This window comes from Hippoglossus hippoglossus, chromosome 6 (assembly GCF_009819705.1).
Source record: "Hippoglossus hippoglossus isolate fHipHip1 chromosome 6, fHipHip1.pri, whole genome shotgun sequence".
NCBI lineage: Eukaryota > Metazoa > Chordata > Actinopteri > Pleuronectiformes > Pleuronectidae > Hippoglossus > Hippoglossus hippoglossus.
Window position 1 is genome coordinate 12,250,560 of NC_047156.1, and position 23,679 is coordinate 12,274,238.

General features: G+C 40.9%; 3 protein-coding genes across 6 annotated transcripts; 1 reads left to right on the plus strand and 2 right to left on the minus strand.

Annotated features, from left to right (window-relative positions):
* Positions 1-2,312: 2,312 nt before the first annotated feature.
* On the minus strand, positions 2,313-7,619 carry syt1b (synaptotagmin Ib). The gene is made up of 9 exons (XM_034589085.1): positions 7,106-7,619; positions 5,670-5,841; positions 4,823-5,004; positions 4,271-4,384; positions 4,017-4,184; positions 3,765-3,932; positions 3,338-3,455; positions 2,871-3,004; positions 2,313-2,784 (listed from the first exon to the last, which is right to left on the minus strand). Exons 2-9 carry the CDS (start codon positions 5,806-5,808, stop codon positions 2,578-2,580), a joined length of 1,230 nt encoding a protein of 409 aa, XP_034444976.1. The 5' UTR covers positions 5,809-5,841; positions 7,106-7,619; the 3' UTR covers positions 2,313-2,577.
* Positions 7,620-9,021: 1,402 nt separating this feature from the next.
* Positions 9,022-13,942, plus strand: bbs10 (Bardet-Biedl syndrome 10). Of its 3 annotated transcripts, none has more exons than XM_034588322.1 (5): positions 9,022-9,155; positions 9,863-10,062; positions 10,155-11,123; positions 11,302-11,455; positions 11,576-13,942. In XM_034588322.1, the coding sequence occupies exons 1-5, from the start codon at positions 9,153-9,155 to the stop codon at positions 12,140-12,142; spliced, it is 1,893 nt and encodes a 630-aa protein (XP_034444213.1). In that variant the 5' UTR covers positions 9,022-9,152; the 3' UTR covers positions 12,143-13,942. The 3 variants fall into 3 exon arrangements, with proteins under 3 accessions (XP_034444213.1, XP_034444214.1, XP_034444212.1); XM_034588323.1 differs by having other exon boundaries at positions 11,579-13,942; XM_034588321.1 differs by having other exon boundaries at positions 11,302-13,942.
* On the minus strand, positions 13,766-21,003 carry cd9a (CD9 molecule a). 2 transcript variants are annotated; one of them, XM_034588324.1, is made up of 8 exons: positions 20,796-21,003; positions 17,795-17,897; positions 17,604-17,701; positions 16,883-16,957; positions 16,568-16,669; positions 15,285-15,374; positions 14,844-14,927; positions 13,766-14,734 (listed from the first exon to the last, which is right to left on the minus strand). In XM_034588324.1, the coding sequence occupies exons 1-8, from the start codon at positions 20,862-20,864 to the stop codon at positions 14,669-14,671; spliced, it is 687 nt and encodes a 228-aa protein (XP_034444215.1). In that variant the 5' UTR covers positions 20,865-21,003; the 3' UTR covers positions 13,766-14,668. The 2 variants fall into 2 exon arrangements, with proteins under 2 accessions (XP_034444215.1, XP_034444216.1); XM_034588325.1 differs by lacking the exon at positions 20,796-21,003 and adding an exon at positions 18,734-18,921.
* Between the last annotated feature and the right edge of the window lie 2,676 nt (positions 21,004-23,679).

Consider the following 23,679-nt stretch of genomic DNA (forward strand, 5'->3'; position numbering starts at 1 on the left):
TGAAATATTCTCCAGGTCAGGTGTCCCCTGGGATGAATCCGGATGAAACACGTATCGTCGCGGTGCCGGTGTTTTCATTTAAATGTGAGTAAATCCGTGAAGATCCACGTCAGAGTATCTTCAAAACTCACACGTGTACGTTGGCAACTGGACTTGCTTGTGATTCTTTAGGAGCTTTCACCCAAAACACATGTTCAATTCAAACAAGCTGATGGAAGGTGTCAGGTGTTTAACCTCGGTGGGTCTTTAACATAGTTGCATTATGGAGGTTAAATAATAAATATTATCATTTCTAATGCATGTTGTTTATTTCCATTTTGTCCATTTTGATCCCATCTTCCAGTAGAATTTGTGCCCCATGACTGCTATGTGCTATTATGTTAGTAATTTCATAATATTCATTATGGTGGTTAAATAATAGATATTAAAAATTCTAATGCAAGTTGTTTATTTCCCTTTTTCCATTTTTATCCCATCAGACCATCTTCCATTACAATTTGTGCTTATAAAAGCTGAGGCAGTTCACTGATGATGATGTTGGAGTACAGCCTAGAATGAGAGGAATGCTAACATAAGCGTTTTTGGCAAAAGCATTGATTGACAGGTTTCTCTGCAGCATCACAACAAGAATAGAACTGGTTTTAGGTCGTTTTTCAGATATTAATGTGATTTAGGTGATACTTCATTTCAGAGTCACACTTTATGACAGTTTCTTCCACTTCTTCATCAAAGAAAAAATTCAAAGTAAAGCCTTGCAGTGTGAAGTTTATATAAATGACTTGTATCGAGTCATTCTAAAGTTTATTGTGTGTCCTCCTCCCTATCAGTCCACCCCTGCACACAGGACACATTATGAGTATTTGCACTGCATGTGGTTGTGCGTTCCTCTTTTCTGTATGTGCTTGTGTTCGGACTATTCGCATGAGTTTTCTTAAGTTGCAGTATGTTTAATTTTCAGGGCCACAACTAATCTAGCTTGATCTGTTTAAAGCTGCTGGGGGGTGTAGTGACTCAACATCTTCTGCCTGGTACAGTGACAATATGTGAACTTATACAAAATGTTACAATAACAGGGGACTAACCATGTCCAGTCTCATTGTGTATAAATTCATTTTTTTGATAACACCATATGTGAGATTTTCAGATAGTGTGGAAAATGGCTTTGGGTGATACTTTTTACTTAAAAGTTTGGTAAGGGGAACTTTTAATAGTAACCTTTCAGAGTTCAAGTGCATGTTTTTTAATTGTGCATAATTTATGTGTGTGCGTGTGAGAAAGAGACGTGCCTCACACTCTCCATAGATGTGATGTGCTGTGCTGCTCCTCACTTCTATTTAACAATTAAATAGTCCCCTTCCACAGCAGACATTTTGACTTGTCACAGCAGGGAGGTCCCAGGTGTTCCTGGTAACATTAACAAAGTCTCTGTTCTGTCATTGGTTCTTTTCAAGAGCCCCAGTAAATACATTAATAATTTATACCTGTGCTTTTACTAAAATATCTTGTAAGAGAATGTTGCCTAGGATCATGAGCATGTAGAACAGCTTATGTCAGTCACAGCAAACATCACACATCATCTGAACAACAGCTGTTTGACAAACACGTGGTGCAAACGTCACAGATAATATGAGATAACAAGGTAGAGGATGTTCTACATGAGTAAATGAATTGCACAAAGACCAGCAGCAGAGAAACACTGCATGTAACCTGGTAAAAGAAAATTGACCTGACATAGTGTGATGATACAATAAAAGAGAATCTGCTAAGTATAATACAGTCCTGTGTGCAGGGGTGGACTAATATGAGGGAGGACACACAATAAACTTTGGAATGACTCGATACAAGTCATTACTATAAACTTCACACTGCAAGGCTTTACTTCGCATATTTTATTTGATGAAGAAGTGTTCTTGTTGTGATTCTGGCCCCTTTTGCCGTTTTGGTCGTGATGCTGCAGAGAAACCTGTCAATAAATGATGATGCCAAAACGCTTATGTTAGCATTCCTCTCATTCTAGGCTGTACTCCAACATCATCATCAGTGAACTGCCTCAGCTTTTATAAGCACAAATTGTAATGGAAGATGGTCTGATGGGATAAAAATGGAAAAGGGGAAATAAACAACGCATTAGAATTTTTAATATCTATTATTTTAAATTACTAACATAATAGCACATAGCAGTCATGGGGATCTGTAATTTCATTGTCCCTTTTGATTGTCTCCCTCTGCAGGTCTGTGTTATGTGCATTGTAAATTCATTTGAACAACTCTGGAAAAAACGTAAAGAAACATCACAAAGGTTGTGAAAAAATCTCAGCTTATTTAATAGCATTTGTAACTGGTGATACATCTTTAATTACAAGTCTTTATGACAGAAGCAGTTGGCAGTTACTGAAGGCTTTAAGTCCATAATAGTGTCTCGGACGGTATCTAGGCGAAAACAGAGTATTACTGGTACATTTACTCAGTTAAGTAGCTTAAATATTTTCAATGGGACTTGAGGCAAATGTAAAAACATAAATTGGAAGTAACTGAGGTAAATGCTGCAAGATTTCATAGCTCACTGGGTTCACAGTTTCATTTCTTGTTGGATATTAGTGGGTTAATTTCGTCATCTGTCTTGAGGCCGTGCCACTGAGCTATTGGCCGCCGGGGGTTAGCCAGCATGTCTGACCAATGGCATTGCTCGGTCCCAGTGCTGTTAGCGCCCAGCAGCACTTTCCCGATGGCGTCGTTCTTCCCGATCTTATCATAGTCCAGCACAGTCACTGCTATCTGCACCTTCTGTAGGTGACAATAACATGAACAAAAAGTGCATTCCTGCTGGATTGTATCTGTGTGCATACGTTTGTGTGTATAAATCTGTTTACCTCTATCTGTTCACATGGCACCTCAAAGCTGAAAGACTCGTTGTAGTACGGGTTCAAAGTGTTCTTCTTTATCGTTGTTTTCTTTTTCTTGAGTCGTTTCCCGTTCTGCATTAAGTGGATCTTCACATAAGGGTCTGAGAGTGAGAACAGAGAGGTTTTGTGTCAGAGCAACCAAATGCCTGGCACTGATGCAGCGACTCCATCAGTGAAACACCACATCTATTGTAGTAGCTCCTTGTGGTTTCCCCTAAATAGAAAGTGCTTGAAAGTGGACACACCACTTAAAAAGGTGATTATAAGGCCTAAATGCTCAACCAGAGTGGACAAATCTAGTAGTGTGCACTAAGTCAGATTATAAAAAGTGGTTTAAGTCTTGTTACTTAAATAGATCAACACAGTGCATTTTTATTTTTATTCTATACTGAAAGATCTCCAGCTCTTCAGTAAAAGTAACTTGCTTGACTCACCTGATAATCCTCCCACATCCATTTTCTTAAGGTTTTTGGCCTCTAGAATCACCATCGTCAACTTCCCCGCAGTGGGCACAAACCTCAAGGACAAACATATGTCTCCAAGCCGCTCGCTCTGGCACAGGGAAGGGGAAGAATAAAAGAAGTGAGTATGCTGCCAGGGCTTCATTATTAAATGGAGAAGCTGAAATATCACACAAGGCTGCAGTCTTCTGGTTTTGAAGTAACTTCAAAAGGAGAATTAGATTTTAATTACACCAAAGGAACACTGAGCATCAATAAGCTTGTCTCCTAACACAAAACACGGCATCAAATAAAAGGAAACAAATTTAAAAAAGGATATCTTAACAGTTTTGGAGAACCTAAAAGCAAGATTTATTTTTGTCCCCCCCCCCCCCCTCCCCCTCTAACACTTGGCTCCCACCTCCTCCTTCTCTGCCTTCTGCAGGTCCCTCCACTCCTGCAGAGACTGGCTGAAGTCCACGCTGCTCATCGGTATTTTCACATCTCCTATGGCATCGTGCTTTGAGAAACGGTCAAAGTCGTACACCGTCATCACCAGTGACTTCCCGCCCAGCTCAGTGTACGGTACCTGTAGTACAGAACACACATCAAGTTGCTGATAGGGAACGTGCTCTGGAAAAAATAAGTCGTTTTTTTATTTTTCCTGATTTACCTTAAATGTGAAAGTCTCATTGAAGTCCGGTTCAAGCGTCTTCCTGTGAACTTTAGTTTCAAACTTTTTCTTTTTGTCCGGGAGCAGATAGAGTTTAACGTATGGGTCAGAGCTTCCTCCCACATCCATGGCAGGAAGCTCAGCAGCCTGCAAGATGCCCACTACCAGCTAGAATTTAAGAGCACGGGAAGAAATGAGGATCTGAGGACACTAAAATGTGACATTTAAGAATTTACAGGTGGTGTGCATCTTACTGTGTTATCTGTGAAGTTGTAGTCTAGTGTGAAATGTAGTCTCCCCAGCTTCTCTTCTTCTTTGGGCTCTTTATCTGACAACTCTGTTTCTTTGTTGCCTTCATCTTTCGGTTGCTGCACAAACACAAAGACACACAAACACATCACATGCAGGTAAAAATGCAGCGATACAAGTGATCAATGAAAACCACGTCTAACAATGTGTGAAGGAGTTATTTGTGCTGTGTTCCTACGTTATATAGCGTTACAACGTCAGAGGCAATCAAACAAAGATTATGTTTGACACCATCAAGGTTTAACACCATCAGTGAGTTTAATAGAACTTGTATCCTTGAAGATGTTTCAAAATAAGTTACCTCAGTCCTCAACCTACACCATGAACTGTGCGATGTGCGAGACATCCATTAGTCGTAACACACACGGACAGTTTTACTAGTCTGGGTCGACCCAAGTGTCAGAACTGTGATACATTGGAAGGACAATACATCTGCGTGCGTGTGCGCGCGTGTGTGTGTGCGTGTGTGTGTGTGTGTGTGTGTGTGTGTGTCCTACCTCGCTGCAACCTCCATCCATTTCAGTGTCAAAGCCTCCTTTGCTTTTCTCTTTTCCCTTCTTCTTGTCCTTCTCTTTGTCCTTGTCCTTCTTTTTCAAGCACTTCTTCCAGACGCACACAGCACAGGACAACACCACGCACAAACTCACAATGCAAAGGGCGGCAACAGCCCAAGATGGCACTGAAAAGCCATATAACACACACACACGCATACAGATTACACATACTTAAAATACATGGAATCTTTGTTAACCACTTAAACCCTACTCATCCCTTCTTAAAACATCACATGTGAACAAATTATCATCCACACTGACAAAGTTAATCCAATCCAGTACTTCTGTAATAAATGCTATTGTCAGAGAGATGCTGACTCAGATCTGTGGTAATTTTTAGGCCATATTTTGTTGTGGTGTTGTACTGTATTACTGTAAGGGGTTCATTTGTCTGTCTCCTGTGTATTTTGGGATGTATGACTCGGATAGCAAGCGACATATTCAAATCCAAGATACAATTTTTTATGACTTGCAAGTTTGACTTTCTGACATGAATGCAGATAGCTTGACAAACCAGTTTAAGTTGGACATGTCGATCTGAACTAAAATAGAGAATATGATATGCTATCATAGAGAATAGTTTAACTTCAAATCTCTGTTGATATTGTATGAGCTGCTGCAGCTGTGTTATTTGCCCAAATGTCCATGAAATATAAATTCTTTGTCCCTTTTAGATTATTTCTCAATTATCCTCTGGCTCTGGTGTTCAGATATGTTTCTCGAATATATATATCAAGATTTTTGATAGTAATCCATGGAGGTGAACATTTATCTTGGTTTCCCAACTCACTGTGGATGTTGTGTAGTTCACTCATGAACTTCTTTGGATTGTGGCCTCCGGATTGTGTTTGGCCTGTGGTTGTCGTTGCATTTGTCAAACTCGTTATTGTAGCCGGGGTGTCCGGGGCAGCTCGACGGGTCCCGGTCATTGTTTGATGATTGACAGCAGATCCTGAATTTAACTGGCCAGAGAAATGGAGAGACTGGAGAAGACGGTTCAGTCACAACATGTGAAACATACATTATACTTCAACGAAACAGGCATAATATGCCTCCATATGTGCAACAGTCAAATGGGAACCACCTAAACGATACACAAATACACAATAGAGCAGATTTTCCAAAACGCCATCGATGGATGTATTTGAAGCAATAATGTGCTTATGGACAGGGTATGAACATCGGAGTCAAATGACTTCTCCTGTTTCTGCTGGTCTGGCACAAACTTGAACACAGGATATGCAAACTGCTGTCTCTGCCAAACCTGCTGACATGAAGGGGAGAGGGCAGGACTCGAGAGGAGGAGGCTGCGAGGGAGACGCAGAGGAGAAGCGTCACGCGTGGACCTCTGCTGTTCCTCTGTGAGCAGCCAGAGGTGATGATGTACCAAGGTCACGCTCTGTGCACATTAACAAAGGATCGAAGCCAAGACTGGACTCTGAAATAATTTTGCGATATGTTATTTTCTACTCTGCAGTAATCAGAGTAAGTACGTGGGGCTGAATCAGCAGACGTGATCTCCGACTTTTTTCTGCTTCTTCAGGATACTTTTTTTTCTGGAAAGTCAGAGGCTATTACAGGAGCAAACAGAAACATTAATGATACATCCAAAGGGAACATAACTGCATGTCTCTCATGTTATTTGTCTGATACTGAATATTTCAGATTCTGAAGTGGTTTTATGATTTTGATTAAGACTTTTTTTATGCCAATATAAAACAAACATTACATAATTACCAACTTGTTAATATAGTAATTATTTAATAATGATTTATAAATATTACTGTATTTATACAGTGAAAGACAGTCGCACCATATGGACCTAACTTCAGTTGTTAATGCAGCTAAAACTCTTAACACCTAATCCAACAAGTTTACACATTTGACAGTAAAAACAATTTACCATCTGAATTTGCAAAATGTCAACTTTAAGACACTTTTAGAAAAAAAATGTTTTACTCGTGGCTTAACATCAGAGCACCGTGTAAATTATCAGTGAAACTGAAAGAAAATAATTGAACCTGGAGTTAGAAGTTACTCATATTGATTGTGTTCTTGCAGATCCAGTAAACAATAGAATGACCTGCATCGACCTGATTACTGTTATTATTATTAGCAATCTTTTGTGCACATTGTTTACACCCAGTTAGACCTCAGTCAGCACATTCAAAAGAGAAAGAAATCAAAGTTTTGATTGATTAAAAAATAGTCAAATTTGAGACATACCTGTATTCAGTGGTCTCAGCAGCAGCGTTCAGCCTCACAGGTATTCCTTTTCTTTACAGAGGGAAGAAGAGGAGGAGGAGGAAAAAAGTATAAAGCAGAGAGATGGAGGAGAGCAGTGAGGCAAGTGTCAGCCCCTTTGTTTTTGTGTCTCCAGTTCTGAGACATCAACACGAACAGTGCAGTGTGTGAAGCTGCATCGAGAGAGAAAGAGAGAAAGTGAGAGGGTAGGACAAGATGGAGTTGAGGGTGAGATCGGTAGCTTGGTCATCTTGTGTTGCTTCCCTATGTTTTTGTGTGTGTGTGTGTGTGTGTGTGTGTGTGTGTGTAAGGGAGAGAGGAAAAATGTGTACTTTTCTGTCCATTCAGGTCTCATGGGGCCGCTGTTCCTTATTTCTGATGTCCCGCCTTTTGTGACCTCTGTCCCACCCGGACAGGTCAGCGGGCCAGCGATGCATATTCATTAGGGTAGTGACATGGCTTTTTAAAGTCTCATTAGCATACTGACAGTTCAGCATTAGAGGACATTTACGTTAAGCGTGGACGGCTCTGTATGTGAGGGCATCTGTACATCTGGCTGCACAACTGTCTCATATCATCTATGTATAGATGATGTTGCCTGATTTAGAAACTTAGGATGTGGTTTCTGCAGCAACACAGAGATCAAGTTCTAGCCCCGCCCCATTCACCTTGAGGTACCAGAGATGCACAGAGACGCCGAACAGAAAGAGAGGACGAGAGACGGTGGGAGGATGGGCAGGGAAACAGGGAGCTCGACATAACCTCTGTCAGTCACATAAAGAAATATAACAAAGTTTCAGTTGTGAGTGTCACTCCTTTAAGAGGTGCAGCGAGGAGGCCAGTTGATTTAAAGCTGTAATGAAGTATTTAGCTGACAGTATAGATAATCCACTTTTAGGCCTAAGCAGTTTTATGCCTGTAGTAAATTGAGCTTTTTGTATTAATAGAATTCACATTTAATAACAAGAAGGGTGCTTAGAGAGCGCAAATCTAATGCCCTATCACTTCGTGTTAAAGAAAGTGGAAAGGAAATCATTGATCAACTCCGAAATGTAATTAGCTTAGCAGGTTTTGAATAATCCTGGTAACTAACAGACAAATATATGCATCTCTGTATCATCATCTAATGTCCTGTCGTATTATTATCAGTGGTCAGAACTATGTGTGAATTATTAGAAGATGTGGTTCAAACACTAATAGTTCTTCAGAAATTCTCCCTGCGGTTAAGATAAACTCAGGGAAAAAAATGGCCCAATTTATTGTGCAAATTAAAATGAGGAAATCTTTTAACATTTAGAATTTAGAGCCCTTCAATTATTTGTAGTTCAACTGATTTGTGTCATGAGTATTCACGCAGAGTTGTTATTTTTAAACCCTACCTCTTCTACTTTAGTAGTAGTTGTGACATTAAGCTTTCATGTTAGATATATTATTTACTGTGGTTAACAAAGATAATTGGTTTGACATAACAGATCATAACAAACAAAAAATGCACAATGAGTAATAGATTCTCTTCATACGTGCTGGGATCAATACACACACATTTACAGTGTAAATCGTAACATGTGGGCTGTTGCCTCATGCAAAGGAAACACACGTGAACAATGTGCACACTCAGCATCACAACAGGACAGTTAAAGAGAAAAAGCAGCCATCACACACATGATCGCTTTGTTACAGTTTATTTGATATCATGAGAACAATGTGAGGTCCACAAAGTGTTTGTGTAAACATCCAGAATGTCTCATACAGTCACACACGTTATCATTATTACCTATATATTTATTAATAGTCATCAAGTAATACTTTCACATGTGATATATAATATTATAAAATATGTGAAGAGAAAAAGAACAGTCACCTATATAACCACATATACAGTCTAAATATGTGGTTGGTATTTAGAGATAGAAAAACAACTCATAACTCCGCACGCTGGGTGGCAGTATAATCCGTTACATCACAACAAACCCCAGAAGAAGACTGGTCTCCAGGATACAGAGGAAGAAAGCGTCCTCCTGTTGGACTAATGGTGAGTTCCGTAAGATTTAAATCGTGTTTTACATTAAAAATACTTTTACAGTTTATCTGACGATGCGTTTAAGTCATGTCTATATAGTAAATGTTTGTAATAAATTAAACTCCCCGTAACCGCGGCAGGTAGGTTGGTTTAGCCTGGTTACCTAGCTAGCAGATGCTAACGATACTAGTGTTTTCAGTAGCGAGTTTGCTAACCTTTCGTGTCACGTAAACTTCACTGATGTGTAACAGTATAAGTACACGGACAGGACATGTAATGCAGTACATGCAGTACATTATCTACCACATGTATGCTCTACTGAATGCAATATTACAGTATGATAAAGATGATATATAATTGTCTAGGTACTGTTCAGATGATATAATATGTGAACAGATATTACTGTATAAATGAGAAGTTGATCCTCGTTGTGTTCACTGTAGTTGTTTGAATCTAAAACTGAAGACATGGTTCTTAAATGTAAGCGATTTTCCTAAATAGACACCTGTTGAGCATCAATGGTGATAAAATCGAATTCAGCCTTCACATGATGAGTCAAAATCTTATATTTGCACAATTTATATGAAGCTGAATCCAAATAGGGGTTCTCTGAGAGGACTTTTGTTTTTAAATTTAATAAATCCTGTTAGGGTTTATTAAATAAACTTTTTTGTAGTGAACAGTTTAAATCCTTGCCACTGATCCTGTGTGTTTTCCAGGTTGTGGAGATGCTACCAGTGGATCGTCTTCACCTCAAACATGTCCTGCAGACAGTTGGTGCACTGGAGGCAACTGTCCTCCGCAGCTTTGGTCCAGAGGGAGGACAGGTGCTGTTCACCCGAGACACAGGACAGGCCATGTTGAGCCGCAGTGGGACACGCATCCTCAAAGCACTGCGACTTGAATATCCACTCGCTAGGTAACATACAGACCTTTACTTTTTTCCTTTTACAATACTATATATCAAGTGTAATTTGTATTTACATTATATTTGTGTGTTCTTCATTTTAGGATGGTGGTGGAGTGTGTCTGGAAGCATAGCAGTTCAACAGGAGATGGATCCAAGACCTTTATTCTGCTGCTGGCATCATTACTGCGAATGATTCATACAAAAGCTTGCAAGGAGCCTAACGTGTCTCACACTTATAGCTCTAGGGAGGCAGCAGAAGCTGCCACTGCCAGGCGCTTTGCTGATGAACTGCTCGCATTTGCATTGGAGGATTTGGAGGATCTCATCGCTGTAGGAGTGGCCCCGTATGGATTCTGTGTTTCGTGGGAGGATTTCACTGCAAAATCACATCCACCAGCTGCTCACTCAGACACTCACTGCGTTCAAAAGCTGCTGGCATCATTCTTTCACACTCGTCTCGGTCACACCCACTGTGACTTCATAAGCAACCTCACCTGTGAAGTTCTCAGGAACTGGACCTTTATAAATGACCTACCTTCATCAGCACTTCACTTTGTAAATGACAACTTCCCTGCACTGCATACGCCTGTGTCAGGCTTCCCTATAAGCTGCTCACGTTTGATTGAGGGGCAGGTCATTCACAGGGACTTTGCTGTGACCTGCCCTCGGACTGAAGACCAGCCAGTTAAAGCTGTAGTTTTCAGTGGGTACCTGCAGCCAAGAATACTCAGTGCTGGAGATGTGCTTAAGGTGGGATGTGGAGGCCAAGTGGCTGAGGAGAAAAGTTTAGTGGAGTTTAGTGCCTGGTCAGAAAGGTCACTACAGTGCGTCATTGCAAACCTGCAGCGTTTGGGTGTCTCTGTGCTTCTCTCTGCAGTGAAACAGTCTGCGGCTGTTCTGGCTTTAGCTGCACAGGCGCGGATGTGTGTTGTGGAGTGCATCAGCAAAGATGAGCTGGCCCTCTTTGCCAAACTAAGTGTAACCACACCAGTGTCAGACTGCTGGACGATTGAATCACAGAATGTTTCTACTCTGACCTTTTGCCGGCCAATACTACTGGGAGTACACAGGTATGATAACATGTCACTTCTTTCTCGCATACATATACCTGTTGTCCCAGAGATATATATATATATATATATATACAGTATTAAAGGAAATACACATCACTAGGCTTTGAATTTCAGTGATTTCTTCATCTGGTTTCCATGAGGGAAATTAAAATGAATCTCTTTTTCTCTTCCACAGATATGTTCACGTGGCTTTCCATGATTTAGAGAAGAGGGTCACAGTCAAACCCTGTAGTCTGGTCATTTGTGGCGCGGGGGAAGGGCAGACAGACCAGTGTGCATGTGCGTTTCAAGATGCCATCCGCATGCTACTTGTAACTTTCCAGCCCATGGGAAGGACTTCAACTACAGCATCAAACAGGACCTACCAGTTTCACAATAGCACATCTTCACATGCATCTGATCACTCTGATAGAACCACCCACACATCCTCAAATGCAATTCTCTCTCAGCAGTGTGTGTTGGAGCCAGGCTGTGTTATATCTGCTGGTGGAACATTCGAGTTTCTCTTAAATCATGCCCTCTTACAACATCCCCGCTGTCGCTGTGTTTCTAATGGTACAAAGATGAGTACCCCTGCTGTTTCCCAGCTCTTGGCAAATGCTCTCCTGAGTGTACCACAACAGATTTACTCCCACAGTGCGCGACACTTCCTGCAGATTCAAACCAGGATCCTCAGTTTTCTTCCAAAAGATTCCCACACGTTCAGCGTCCTTTATAAACAAAAATCCAGCACAAGTCTCGTACAGGCTTGTTGTACTAGTGAATTTCCTGTAGCGGATTGTAAACTGAGCATGCATTGTTGTAGAAAGACTGACGTTTTATCCAAAGCTTTTATGTTGGACTTGGGTCTTGAATCTGTCTCTTGCAAATACCAGCTGCTTCTGGCCGTACTGCAGTGTGTCAGGAGTCTCCTCCGGGTGGACATGGTGCTGCACACACACTCTGCCTTACACGCACAGTCACGCAGACCCGCAGACGTTTCCTCGGAGGGCTCAGAGGATGAGGCTGAAGATTGAGATTGTATTGTGTCCCATGTTAAAAACTATAAACATATTTTTTCTTGGCACTCAGGTATCATTCAGAAGATATTATTTGCACTTGGCTGCTACAGTTTAAATAAATGTTATAGCCACATTATTTTTTGCTTGTCCCACTGCAATATATCTGTAATCCATTACTACAGAGAAAGTTATTTTCAATTATGGCACTACAGTTGTGTTGTGCAATTTATAGGCCAATAAAATTTAAACATGGTCCTGTAGCACTCTGCCTTGAAACAAGGCCACGTTTGGCAATAATAGTAAAATGAAAATGATAAAGTGTTATTCCCTGTAAAGTACTCGGTGTCCAGTTATCAAATACATTTTGTTAATTTTAAGTTAAAATGTTTTCTAAGTGTTGATGTTGGCTCATCTCTCTGTTGCTTCCCATTATGTTCTCTTTTTTTCCCTCCTTATCTCAGTTTTCCTGCCCTCTTCCGTTTGCCAGTAAACATTCTGCTGTGTAAAAGTCCCACACGCTCAACAACAAGGACACGTCGCCTCACTTATTAACGCACACCCCTTTTTATAATCAGTGTTATCTCCATAATGGGGGTGGGGCATCTGAACAGCAACACAAGGCTGTCAACAACCAAATCAAAACGAACTTCCTCATGCTGTTATCAGATGAATGCTGCTCTGACCTCTTTTGGGGGGAAATGGTGAGTCATGAAACATTAACTCTAATCATAGCCAGACACAAAAGAACACTGTTTGCTGTAATCTCTGTGTGCAACAAATTTTGATCACAAATTCTCCAGAAATTAATTGTGATGAGGTCAAGTTGAACAAAGGCAGTTTTTGGCTGTCTTTCTGTTTTGGTCTTGGAATACCAAAGTGGTGGAAACCTGGGGGAGTTTTCCGTTTGCGCAATGGAAAACAACAGAGTGTTTTCAGCTTTGTCACGGTACCCACACCCTGCGAACCCCTGCGGGACCATGATATAAACAACCTAATGTAACACGCCAAGCAGAGTCAACGTATTATTGAAAACTTTGCCTTTAGTCAATCTTAGTGCCCTTCAGAGAATAGGCCTGATAACCTTTTTTTGGTTATTTGGCTGCACTGATTGTTTGCCACGATGGATTACAGATATATTGCAAACATCAAATCCTCCAATTAGTCCCCATTGCGTTTTAGTGAAGCTGTCATAAGTCTCGTTAACATTCATCGCAGCCCACAAAACAAAATCATGAGAATGAGCAGCAAAAGAATCGGACTGGAGCCGGAAGCGTTAATCAGCATTTACAATACAAATAGCCTCTGACACGACACACACAATACAGTTTATAATACACTCACCCTCTGGTCGGAGATACAGATCACTCACACTCAGGACTAAGAGCCATGTCAAGCTTTGCGCCGACATCCATCGAACTCTTTCACACTGTTAAATCTTTAATCATTACTATTACAGTTATAAGCTGTGCGTACCACTGATTGCTCTTTAAATGTGATATGAATGTGGTATGCTGCATGTTGTATGTAATTGTGTTATTTGTGGATGATACACAATAATGCTTTTATACAAATAAAGCTCCTAACAGATAAATTAGATTATTTAAATTGAATGAATTGAATAATATAAAACCCTCAGTCTTGACTTAGTACATTTTGTTTATTTGGTTCTCAATCATTTTTGTCTCTGTGAAACATAGTGCATATGGTATAAATCAAGCAAGTCTCTGTAAAATGAAATGGACCTTATAAAATACACAATCAAACCACACATACCATTTAAACATCGAAGATTAAAAATGTTTTGCAGATAAAAAACAAAAGCAACATTTACAAAATGTGACCAAAAATAATGAAGGCTGTTTTAAACAAGTGCGAATGAGGAGATGGGGGAAGTAAGGAAAGGAATGAACAAAATTTCCTCACACCAAAGAAACTGAGATGCTACACAAGTACCTAAAAAATGGAGAGGGAAAAAAAACCAGCCACAGCAGTTCACAGCTCAGCATTGAACTGGCTACTCATCACCATGGTTTGACGTCAGTGTTAAAAACAGCAATCTTAGAATTTCGTTGGCTGCTTCTGTTTGGTGCTAAAGTGGTGCTGGTGGCCTTTTTTCTGTGGCCCTGGACCAATATGACTCTTCTTGTGAGTGACCTCGAGTGGTAGCAATAGAAATGTGATCAGTAGATAATAATATAATTCTTTGTTTCGATAATTAGCGGTTCACAAAACACTAATTTCAATCAAATGACCATAGATAACACATTTCTTTACTACTTTGCTACTTAAGCACAGATGATAGTTGGGCCTAAAAACCACATCGCACTTGTCTAGTCCAGGAAAGTCAGGAGTGTACAGCGTGTTGAGAGTACAGCAAGAACTGACCAATAATCTCATAAACAACAGAAATATCAGCACCCAGTCTATACTTATGTTATCCCCTTTGAACAAGCAGTGTGTCGATTGGAAGTGGAGAGTCTGGGACCCTAGGAATGACATCATGCAACATTAACAACGACATGTGGTGTGCGTGGTGGGTTTTCACACCACCTCCCGGGATTTCCTGATGGCGCAGCACAGGAGCATGCTAAAGATCATTCCAAACATCTGCAGGAGAGAGGGAGGACATATTACTTGGGTCTGCACCGTGTTCATCCTCCAGGTCAGCAGACATTGAAATTTGGTGAACTCCAGTGAAACAAAATCACACACTCACCATAATAACCCCAATGGTGACGCCCACTCCTCCTATGATGTGTAGTTTGGAATCGAAAACGTCATCGATGGCGTCAGGACAGCTCTGCAACACACGGGCAGGATTCAATGCAGCGGAATGTCCCTATATAGCTATGCTGAACGTGGCTTAGGGTATGGCGCATGTAACAGACAGCCTGGGAGCGCACAGGCTTCAGTACACCAGTGTTGCCATAGTAACACTGCAAAAAAGGCTGAGGAAATTAGTCTGCAAAGGGAAGACTTGATGAAATGATGACACCTGTCAGACCATCGTTATGATTTTGACGCACAGTATCAGCGCTCACGGAGCTTAGGTGTGTCCGAGATCTGTAATGACTTGTCTCCCATCTCGACAAAAATATTCGTCGACTCTAGCTGTGTTGGCATTCAATCTATACACACATTCTCAGGATGGTTGTACCTTAGTAATGAGCTCCTCAAGCGGCTCCCCTCTGGGACAGGTGTCTTTGGCAGTGTCTGCTGCAGTACCAGTTGGACCGCAGCAGTTCAGCTGTTCACACACAAAATCATGATGTTAGTGAACAAGGAGACTTGAAGAAAGAAAACATATGTCTTACAAATGTGCTCCTATTAAAGGGATCGTTCAACAAATTGATTCCAATTTGAGGTTATGCCTGAAATTACTCACTCCTCTCTATTCACTTTCAGTACTTGGGTCATTTTCTCTGCACTATTGTCACACACACCTTATCAGCATCATTGTCAAAAGTCTTTTTCAATCAAGGCTATTTAGGCTTTTTATTCAGACATGGCACAATTTTGTTTTCAAAAAACGACTTCTTACTTTTGAAAACCAAAAATGGAGAAGCAGCTCCGAAGCCACTGCAGGTCCGCTTCAACTCCTTTCCCTCTTAATTTACTATTTTTTATTTATATTTTATTAATTTAATTCTCAATGTCATTTGTTTTTGGTCATATTTCAGTGGTTCTTATTTGTATTGTCTTATGTTGCTTTTACAATTTGTAATTATGCCTTTTGTATTTGAGGTAAAGCCCTTGTCTTCTTGTTGTAATGTGCTATACAAATAAACTCAACCTGCCTTCATACATTACTCTCTCCTCTTGTGCGTTGGCTGTTTTTCAGCATTCAGCATGAGGGGAATATATATAATGAGTGAATTCGGATAAGCCATAATTTTCAGTCTTGTAGTCACAGTGAGGTTGCTAGGCAACCAGTGGAAATGCCGCACAGATGTCCTGGATGTATATATGAGCTACTGTTCATCAATACATAGTTACAGCACAACTCGCCCTAAACGACGACTGATTTTTACAAAGTGAACAAGTCAACCAAACAATCAGCAGACAACATGAAATGTATTGGTAAGTGTGTGACCTTTGGAAATGAGGTGTCTCCATCTGCTTCAAGTGTGTAAGCTAAGCAACACTAAGCACCTCCCAGCTTTAGCGCCACTGTTAACGCAAAGACATGAGTGGTATCGATCTCCTTATACAACTCTCTACATTATATACTCTTATATACCAACATGCTGATTTTTTTTTAAGTTAATTTGCTGAATTCACATTTTCTAGTCATCAAAAACATTATGGATCCTTTTTACTGTGGACCGAAACTTCTTGCAAAGTTCCCACGGGAAAACATTGCACGCACTTGAAAATGCAATTTGTTCCAAATTCCTTCGATAAGATCTGAGTCATGTCCAATGAGTGGAGAAGACTGACCCCTGTTTGAATCAATCGCAGTGTCTCTTTGAGGCGCTCATCTCCCGTCGTCTTGTAGTTGTTGTAGGTCTGCATGTAAAACGCTGTGATGTCGTTCACCACCTGCAGCACAGCAGCAAGGAGGATTTATTAACATGGATCACTCAAGCAGACAACATTTCTTCATGCAGCATTTTCATGTTAAACTCAGCAGCAGTATTTCACTCACTTTGTTGCTGTCGGCCATTAGTTTGCTACGTAAACTCCATTTAACTTGGTTAAAAAGTGCTTACACAAATTAAATCAGTTGAACGTACTTATAAGGTTTTACGTTACCTTGCTTTGATTGGAAAATCCCCAGATTCCAGCTGCCACCTCTATGGCAAATATGATGAGCAGGAAGCCAAAGAACTGTGCAAAGGAAACACAAAACTGCGTGAATGTTTTGCCCCCATGCAGGCTTGTGCGCATGTGCTTTGTGTGCATGTATGAACACGTAAGGTCATCTGAGTGTAGCTGAAACTAATTTGCATAGGCTCCACCTCCTGAGAGATTTAGTCCAAGAAGATTAGGGCCAGACATGGAGGGAGGGAGACAGGGAAGGATTGGACAAGTACAGAGACTCTTCTCTGGCCTTGATACTGTTCAGTAAACAACGACGAAGGCAGACTCTTATATTTCTTACTGCACTCAAGGTCAGTCTACAATCCTCACATGTTAAGTCAAGTGTGAGTGCTGCTGATTGAGAGCACTAGAAAAACACTTGGAGGAAGAAAATCCTTGCTTTTAGTTTCTATATTAGAAATTACTGTGAGTAAATAGAAGTGAATAGAACAAGAAGGGAGAGGCCTTGAAGAACTAGAAGGGTAAATGGAGAGCGCATACCTCTGGCAAGGTCAACGCCCTATCTCACAATGTCTTTAAAAAAGTGGATCCGCCGGTTTATTGGGATCCACTCCAAAATTGTAAAAGTTCTTGAGTCATGCCCCACTCCTCATTTCATTAAAATTGCAACAGTCAAAGAAATGCAGATGAAAACACAAAAAGTGGTACGAACCAGTCCCAGCATAAGAGGGGACTCCTGGATGGCCCCGCAACATCCCAGAAAGCCCACCAGCATCATTAGTGCTCCAGCTGCTATCAGGATGTAGACACCTGCACACATAATATTTAATTATATATATATATATATAGTTTATGTATTGCAGAGTACACATAATCTTTCTTTTAAGACTGAGAGTGTCTTACCCGTGTAGAACACATATGGAGAGTCTGGTCCCTCAAACAGGCCTTTGGTCTTTGGGTCAAATCTCAGCCAAAGGCCTATAGCAAAGACAGCGGTGCCTGCAAGCTGGAGACAAGAGCATACTCTCACATACAGGTCTGCAGTTACATCCCTCAATGCATTCTGCACAATGTCACATGTTCAATGGTCCAAATCCGATTTTGCTCACTTCTGTTGTGGCTGTGTGTCTCCTTTGTGTAGCTCTTGCAGTTGTGTTGTGGCTTTTGCCTGTTTGTTTTTTGTGTAAATGCGCTTGTGTGAGACGTCATGATATTTTGAGTGCATCTTCTTATATCCTGTCATACTTCTCTGTTCGGAGTTGCACTTTGCACCACGAGTGTCGGTGTATGGAGCCTCACTGTGTAACGTGCATAGACAGGCACTTACTTAAAAGCCTTGTAAGCACAGACAGGTCAGCCCAGAGAATCCTTGTGAAACAAAACTTTTTTTATGCAAAGGGTGTGGGTGCTCTTTTTGTATTCTATTGTATAACAATTTGTCACCCTCTTTCATTCCTGTTGTATGATTTATGTTCCATTGTTTGAGCAAAAAGGCAGATCAGAGCAATCGGAAATGTGTAAATCTATAACACCACTGCTGAGGAAACTTGTCCACCTCTCTCTCTCTCTCTCTCTCTCTCCCTCTCTCTCTCTCTCTCTCTCTCTCTCTCACACACTCTCACACTCCCCCCCTCACTCTCTCCGTCTCTCTCTGTCTCCCCCCCCCCCCCCCCCCCCCCCGTAGCCCCTTGCCCTAACCTGAACCTTAACCTAACTATGTCCTCACTTCCTCAAAATGGCTTCAGTCTGTAACTCTGTAACTTAAGCAGGTCCTCACAAAGATAGAGTTACAAGCACACAACACTCCACAGCAGAGTAGGAGACAATAAAAAACACACGTACCCAGAAGATAAGGTTGAAGACAAACATGAGATGTTTCACACACTTGATTCCCCCACCGACAGCCATGTTGATTCCGTCGACACACGCAGAAATACGCACAAACACACACACACACTGTACCGACAAGAGTTCCTTTGGATAACACCTTCCAATGAGGAAGTAAAAACGGAATGGTGTCAGCTAGTGGAAAGGGAACATGCTTTCACTACCACACCTTTACATGATCACCTGATCACACGGGAGGAGCAGGAGGAGCAGGAGTGGTGGTGTTACATGAGAAACTGTCCTTACTTGTGTACGTGGTATCAATTCCTACCTGGTGTTGCTGCCTGTCCTTTGTTTCATTTTATATGTATACTTTGTGCGTCTATAACTGGTGCATGTGTGCAAATCCTGTGGGCACGCAGAGTTTTTTGGGATGTGGGAGGGAGCAGCATGGAGGTCTCTGCACGTTCAGACACGTTCACTTAAAACATTTAGTAAAATACCTGCTCGGCAGCATATTTACTGCTCTGCTGTCTGAACTGTGTAATCGGCTGCTCTTAAATATGGCTACTTCCCATTCCTATAGACATGGGAATATAGTATTTACTGTATATTGTGTATATACTCCCAAAAGCCGTTATTAGTAGTTTTGTGTGCAAGTTTGATCAACTGACCAAACACTGAACATGTTGAACACATGCTCTTGTGTCATGTCCACATTGAGCGGAAATCCGAGGTGTGTGTGCTGTGTGATTTGTGATTTGTGGCTGCATGTATTGGATATGACAAGAGTGTCTTCACTTCATGCTTAATAAACCTAAAAAAGGAAAGAATCTAAGAGATTGTAAGAGGCTGTGTTAAAACTAAATAAACTAGAAAGTGTTGATTTAAAGGGAGTTCAAATGTACAGTCACCTTATTTCTTTCTTGAAGTGTTTCATTGTTGAAACACTTCACTTTCTGTGTATTTTTGCATATACCTCACCCCTGCAGTCTGTTTGTTGCATGGTTGGCTTGTTTATAAGCAAGATTATACAAAAACTATGGATCGATTTCCACAAAACTTCTGGTGCAGATCTGGATCAGTGGCTGGATCCAGGACTTTCTTTTATCACTTTCTTTAACATTAAAAGATAGTTTGTTTTTTTACATTTGCAGGGAATAATCCATGCATCTTGATTTAAAAAAAAAATCAGGCACGTTTAGGTGACTTTAGGTGAATTTGGTGCTGTTTAAGCGAATAGGGGGGTTATTTGGGCCTTGCAAAGTATTGAATATCCCAGATCGATTGTGCTTTCTCGTCATTTCTTTCTCACACACACACACACACACACACACACATTGAAGCGGTGGGAAACCCCTGTCTGCCCTGCGATGAATGCCTCTGCTCGGTTCTATGTATAGCTGCACAAATTACAAACGTCCCTAAAAGGAAAAAACATCCATCTGAAACCACACACAAACAAACGCACACAGCAGCCAGGACACACCCTGCAGGCTCAGTGCGACTCAAATAGCCAATATGTGATCCCAGCATTCATTCACACACAACATATACATATACACACACACGCACACACATGCACATACACAGACTGGCTCCCTGACATGCGCAACACTTCACGTCACGTGACGGAGCAGAAGTCTTAATTCTTATTATATCAGTAGTCAGTATCACCACCACACTAAAGCAGCGTATCTCCTCCCCCCACACTGCAATTATTCAATTGCCGTGCGCGCAAACTCCACAGTGTGGTCTTTGCTGTGGAACTGGGTCACTTGGCCACTGGGGATTATTCTTCCATCAGCCTCCACGGGCACTGGGACACTTTGTGTTCACCGGCGTCCGGAGCCACAAACCACCCGAGGGCGCACCGCCGAATAAACTGGGATAATTAACCCGGGGCTTTTCCGCGAGGGCTCGGCACGATCCCATAGTACATCTGAGACACCCGGATCATCTCATTCACAGTGTAGTAGACCTGCTCACACACGGATGCGCGTGCACGTCCAGCTCACACACGCACACGGGCTGTTCTTTTTAAGAGAAAAACGCGCTTGTCTCGCTTCAAACTCACCCAGAACACCAGGTTGAAGGCGAACATCAGGTATTTGACGCACATCTCTCCCCCCGACAGCGCAGCCATGGCGGAACACGAGCTGCGGCTTCACGCTCTCAGCGGCTCCGACGGACGGTGGAGGAGAAGAGAAGCAGAATAACTGTGTGAATGCACAATGAGGTTATTTGCCGACGCGCCGACGGCTCTTACGCGCGTCGTGCTGTGCGCGCCTCTCGTGGTCCGCCCCCTCACACATAACGGACTGCACAGCCTCCTGTACTTCTTTCTTTCTTTCTTTTTCTTTCTTTCAGTCTTTCTTTCTTCATTAAAAAAAACCCAACTCTTAATATTTACTATTTTTATAAATTACTTCATAAATTATGTATTGGACTCATATTCTTTGTTAAATTTCCTTAGTCTTTAAAGTGGCCGATTATTCTTTTTCATATTGCCTCCTCTAAGTGTTAAACCCACATCCTGTATTCTATGTGGGTTTCCTGCTGTGCAGCTTCTTGGTTGCAACTTTCTGCAGCAGCTCCCTGGCCAGTGCGATGACGTAATTCTCCCAGAATAAGAAAAGCGCGTTCACGGGTTGTATTATAGCGATGGTCCAGTGTGCATGAATGAACACGGTGCACGGGCATGCCCTCTCGATCACGTGACAGCACAGGGGGTCAATAAGTAGTAGATGAGTCAATTTGGATGTTACTAATTAATGAAAGTTAATAAATGAACAAAATCATTTTTAAGACATAGATATGTTGTATTCATTTATAAAAACTCAGCCCAGTAGAACGACCAATTATCTCTTTGAGAGTGTTTGCAGAGCATCTGGACAAAAATGTTTCATCACTAATTTATTAACCTTTAAAATCACTGACTTGATAGATTGTTATAAAAAAGTTTTACTGATGGCTATAGAACCCAACCAATTTATCGGTTGCCCTATATAAGTTCAAATTCTTTATATTTGTTTGTATTTGTGTTTTATTTAATTTATAGTAATATAATTAAAGGTTCAATGTGTAGAATTTAGTGACATTTAGTGGTGAAGTTGCATGTTGCAGCTGAATGCCCCTCACCTCAGCCTCCCCTTCCAAACATGAAAGAGAACCTGTGGTAGACTTCGGTTGTCATAAAAACACAAAAGGTTTTTAGTTTGTCCAGTTTGGGCTACTGTAAAACATGGCAGCCTCCGTAGAGAGGACCATCGCCTGATGTAAATATCCAGTATTTAATTATAAAGGGCCCATTCTAGGGTAAAGAAAACCACAATTTGCACAATTTAGATGAAACACAAGTGAAAACACTATGATTATTTTTATATTCTATTTCTGCCAATAGATCCCTTTCACCTAAATCGTACACTCTGGACCTTTACGTTAATGGTTTATGTCCCAGTTTAATTTCTTTGTCACAAGGGTTTTATAATGTAATCTTGGGAATCATTGCCAAACATGTTAAATTGAATTTAAAAGTTCACATTTTTTGAATCAATATCAAACCCCCCAAAATATCCATGTTATTCAGGGTCTCTTGTTGGCTTATTACTAAATATGAACCCCACTTTATTAATGGATTTAACATTTTAAACTACAGACTAGTCAGGAATCCATGTCTCTTTATTAAATACTTTACATAAATACAGAAAAAGTGAGAGAAACATTTAAATTCGATTAAACATAGAAACCTTTTTTCTTGGTCCTGCAGGTGTTTTCAGATATTATATCATTGAAGAATTGCCATAGAATGAAATGAAATTTGTTCCTTCCTTACAGATGCAACAAATCAAGCACGACACAGTCAAGTCAATTTATCACTAGCCTTATTCACTTTTCCTCGACCCCAATAAAAATGTCATGAGACCTAGGAAAGACGTGAAGGAGAATTTGTAATTAACCTGCGGTTCCAATAGAACCCAACTGCATGTATGGACCAGTCATCATGCGGTTGTGGATGTTATTGACGTGTACAGGTGCATCGCTTTAAATATTGCAGCTGCAAGGAATTGTGGGATGGCATTATCCCTTTTCCTTTTATAAACTATTGGTCTTGAGCACCCTTAGCTAAAGCAGATAAGAATGGAAGCAATGATGCACCTTTCCTCAGAATTTAGAGATTTAGATCAGCTCTTATCATGGCTAATACCTGCATTATGTGTTATTTTAAAAATGAAAGTGCTTTCAGCCACAGCTTCGTCTGACCACACCCACACCGTCTTAAGAAACATTTTTAACAACACATTGTTACAGGGTGGTACCAGAAAACATTTTTGTTCTCACGGAAAACATTTTGATGTGTCACACCAGGAAATGAAGGGCTGTAATAAGAACGATAATAATGTGAAAATCCAGTTTGTTTCAGAGGTCTGGTGTTTGTACTGGTTTACTGGTACAATGGTTCAGTGATATTAGATGGAACTGATGCATTGTTGATGAAATTTGTTTTATCCTCCCCATGTTCTTTGGGCAAAGTAATTCAATTCAGTTTTTCACACACACACACACACACACACACACACACACACACACACACACACACACACACACACACACACACACACACACACACACACACACACACACACACTCTAGCATGGCTGATTAGACCTTTTTCCCGCATCTGCTTGGTTGACATCCTTCCTCATGAACGTCTCTCGATTTCTACCTACGTCATAGTTAGTAGTTTAGCTGAGTTTATCCATTCATTCAGATTATTTTATTTTAGGATTTTGCTCATTTTAATACATTGTTTCTCTTAGGATTTTATTATTTTATCTTCTTTCCTCTATCTTTCAATCTATTTCTGTTCTTTTCACTTTACTTTTCTATTTTGCTGTGTGTGTGTGTGTGCGGGCAATTTGTTACATTTCGTTTGTATGGAAATGCTATATTAATAAAGT

Coding starts and splice junctions, on each gene's coding strand:
- syt1b (XM_034589085.1), bottom strand. CDS start 5,808: ATGACCGGGACCCGTCGAGCTGCCCCGGACACCCCGGCTACAATAACG. Junction 4,185..4,270: donor ACAACTTCACAGATAACACA/GTAAGATGCACA, acceptor CTTAAATTCTAG/CTGGTAGTGGGCATCTTGCA. Junction 3,005..3,337: donor GGATGTGGGAGGATTATCAG/GTGAGTCAAGCA, acceptor TCTCACTCTCAG/ACCCTTATGTGAAGATCCAC.
- bbs10 (XM_034588321.1), top strand. Junction 10,063..10,154: donor CTTGAATATCCACTCGCTAG/GTAACATACAGA, acceptor TCTTCATTTTAG/GATGGTGGTGGAGTGTGTCT. Junction 11,124..11,301: donor ATACTACTGGGAGTACACAG/GTATGATAACAT, acceptor TCTCTTCCACAG/ATATGTTCACGTGGCTTTCC.
- cd9a (XM_034588324.1), bottom strand. CDS start 20,864: ATGGCTGCGCTGTCGGGGGGAGAGATGTGCGTCAAATACCTGATGTTC. Junction 17,702..17,794: donor TCCATATGTGTTCTACACGG/GTAAGACACTCT, acceptor TTATGTGTGCAG/GTGTCTACATCCTGATAGCA. Junction 16,670..16,882: donor GATTTTCCAATCAAAGCAAG/GTAACGTAAAAC, acceptor GCTGTGCTGCAG/GTGGTGAACGACATCACAGC.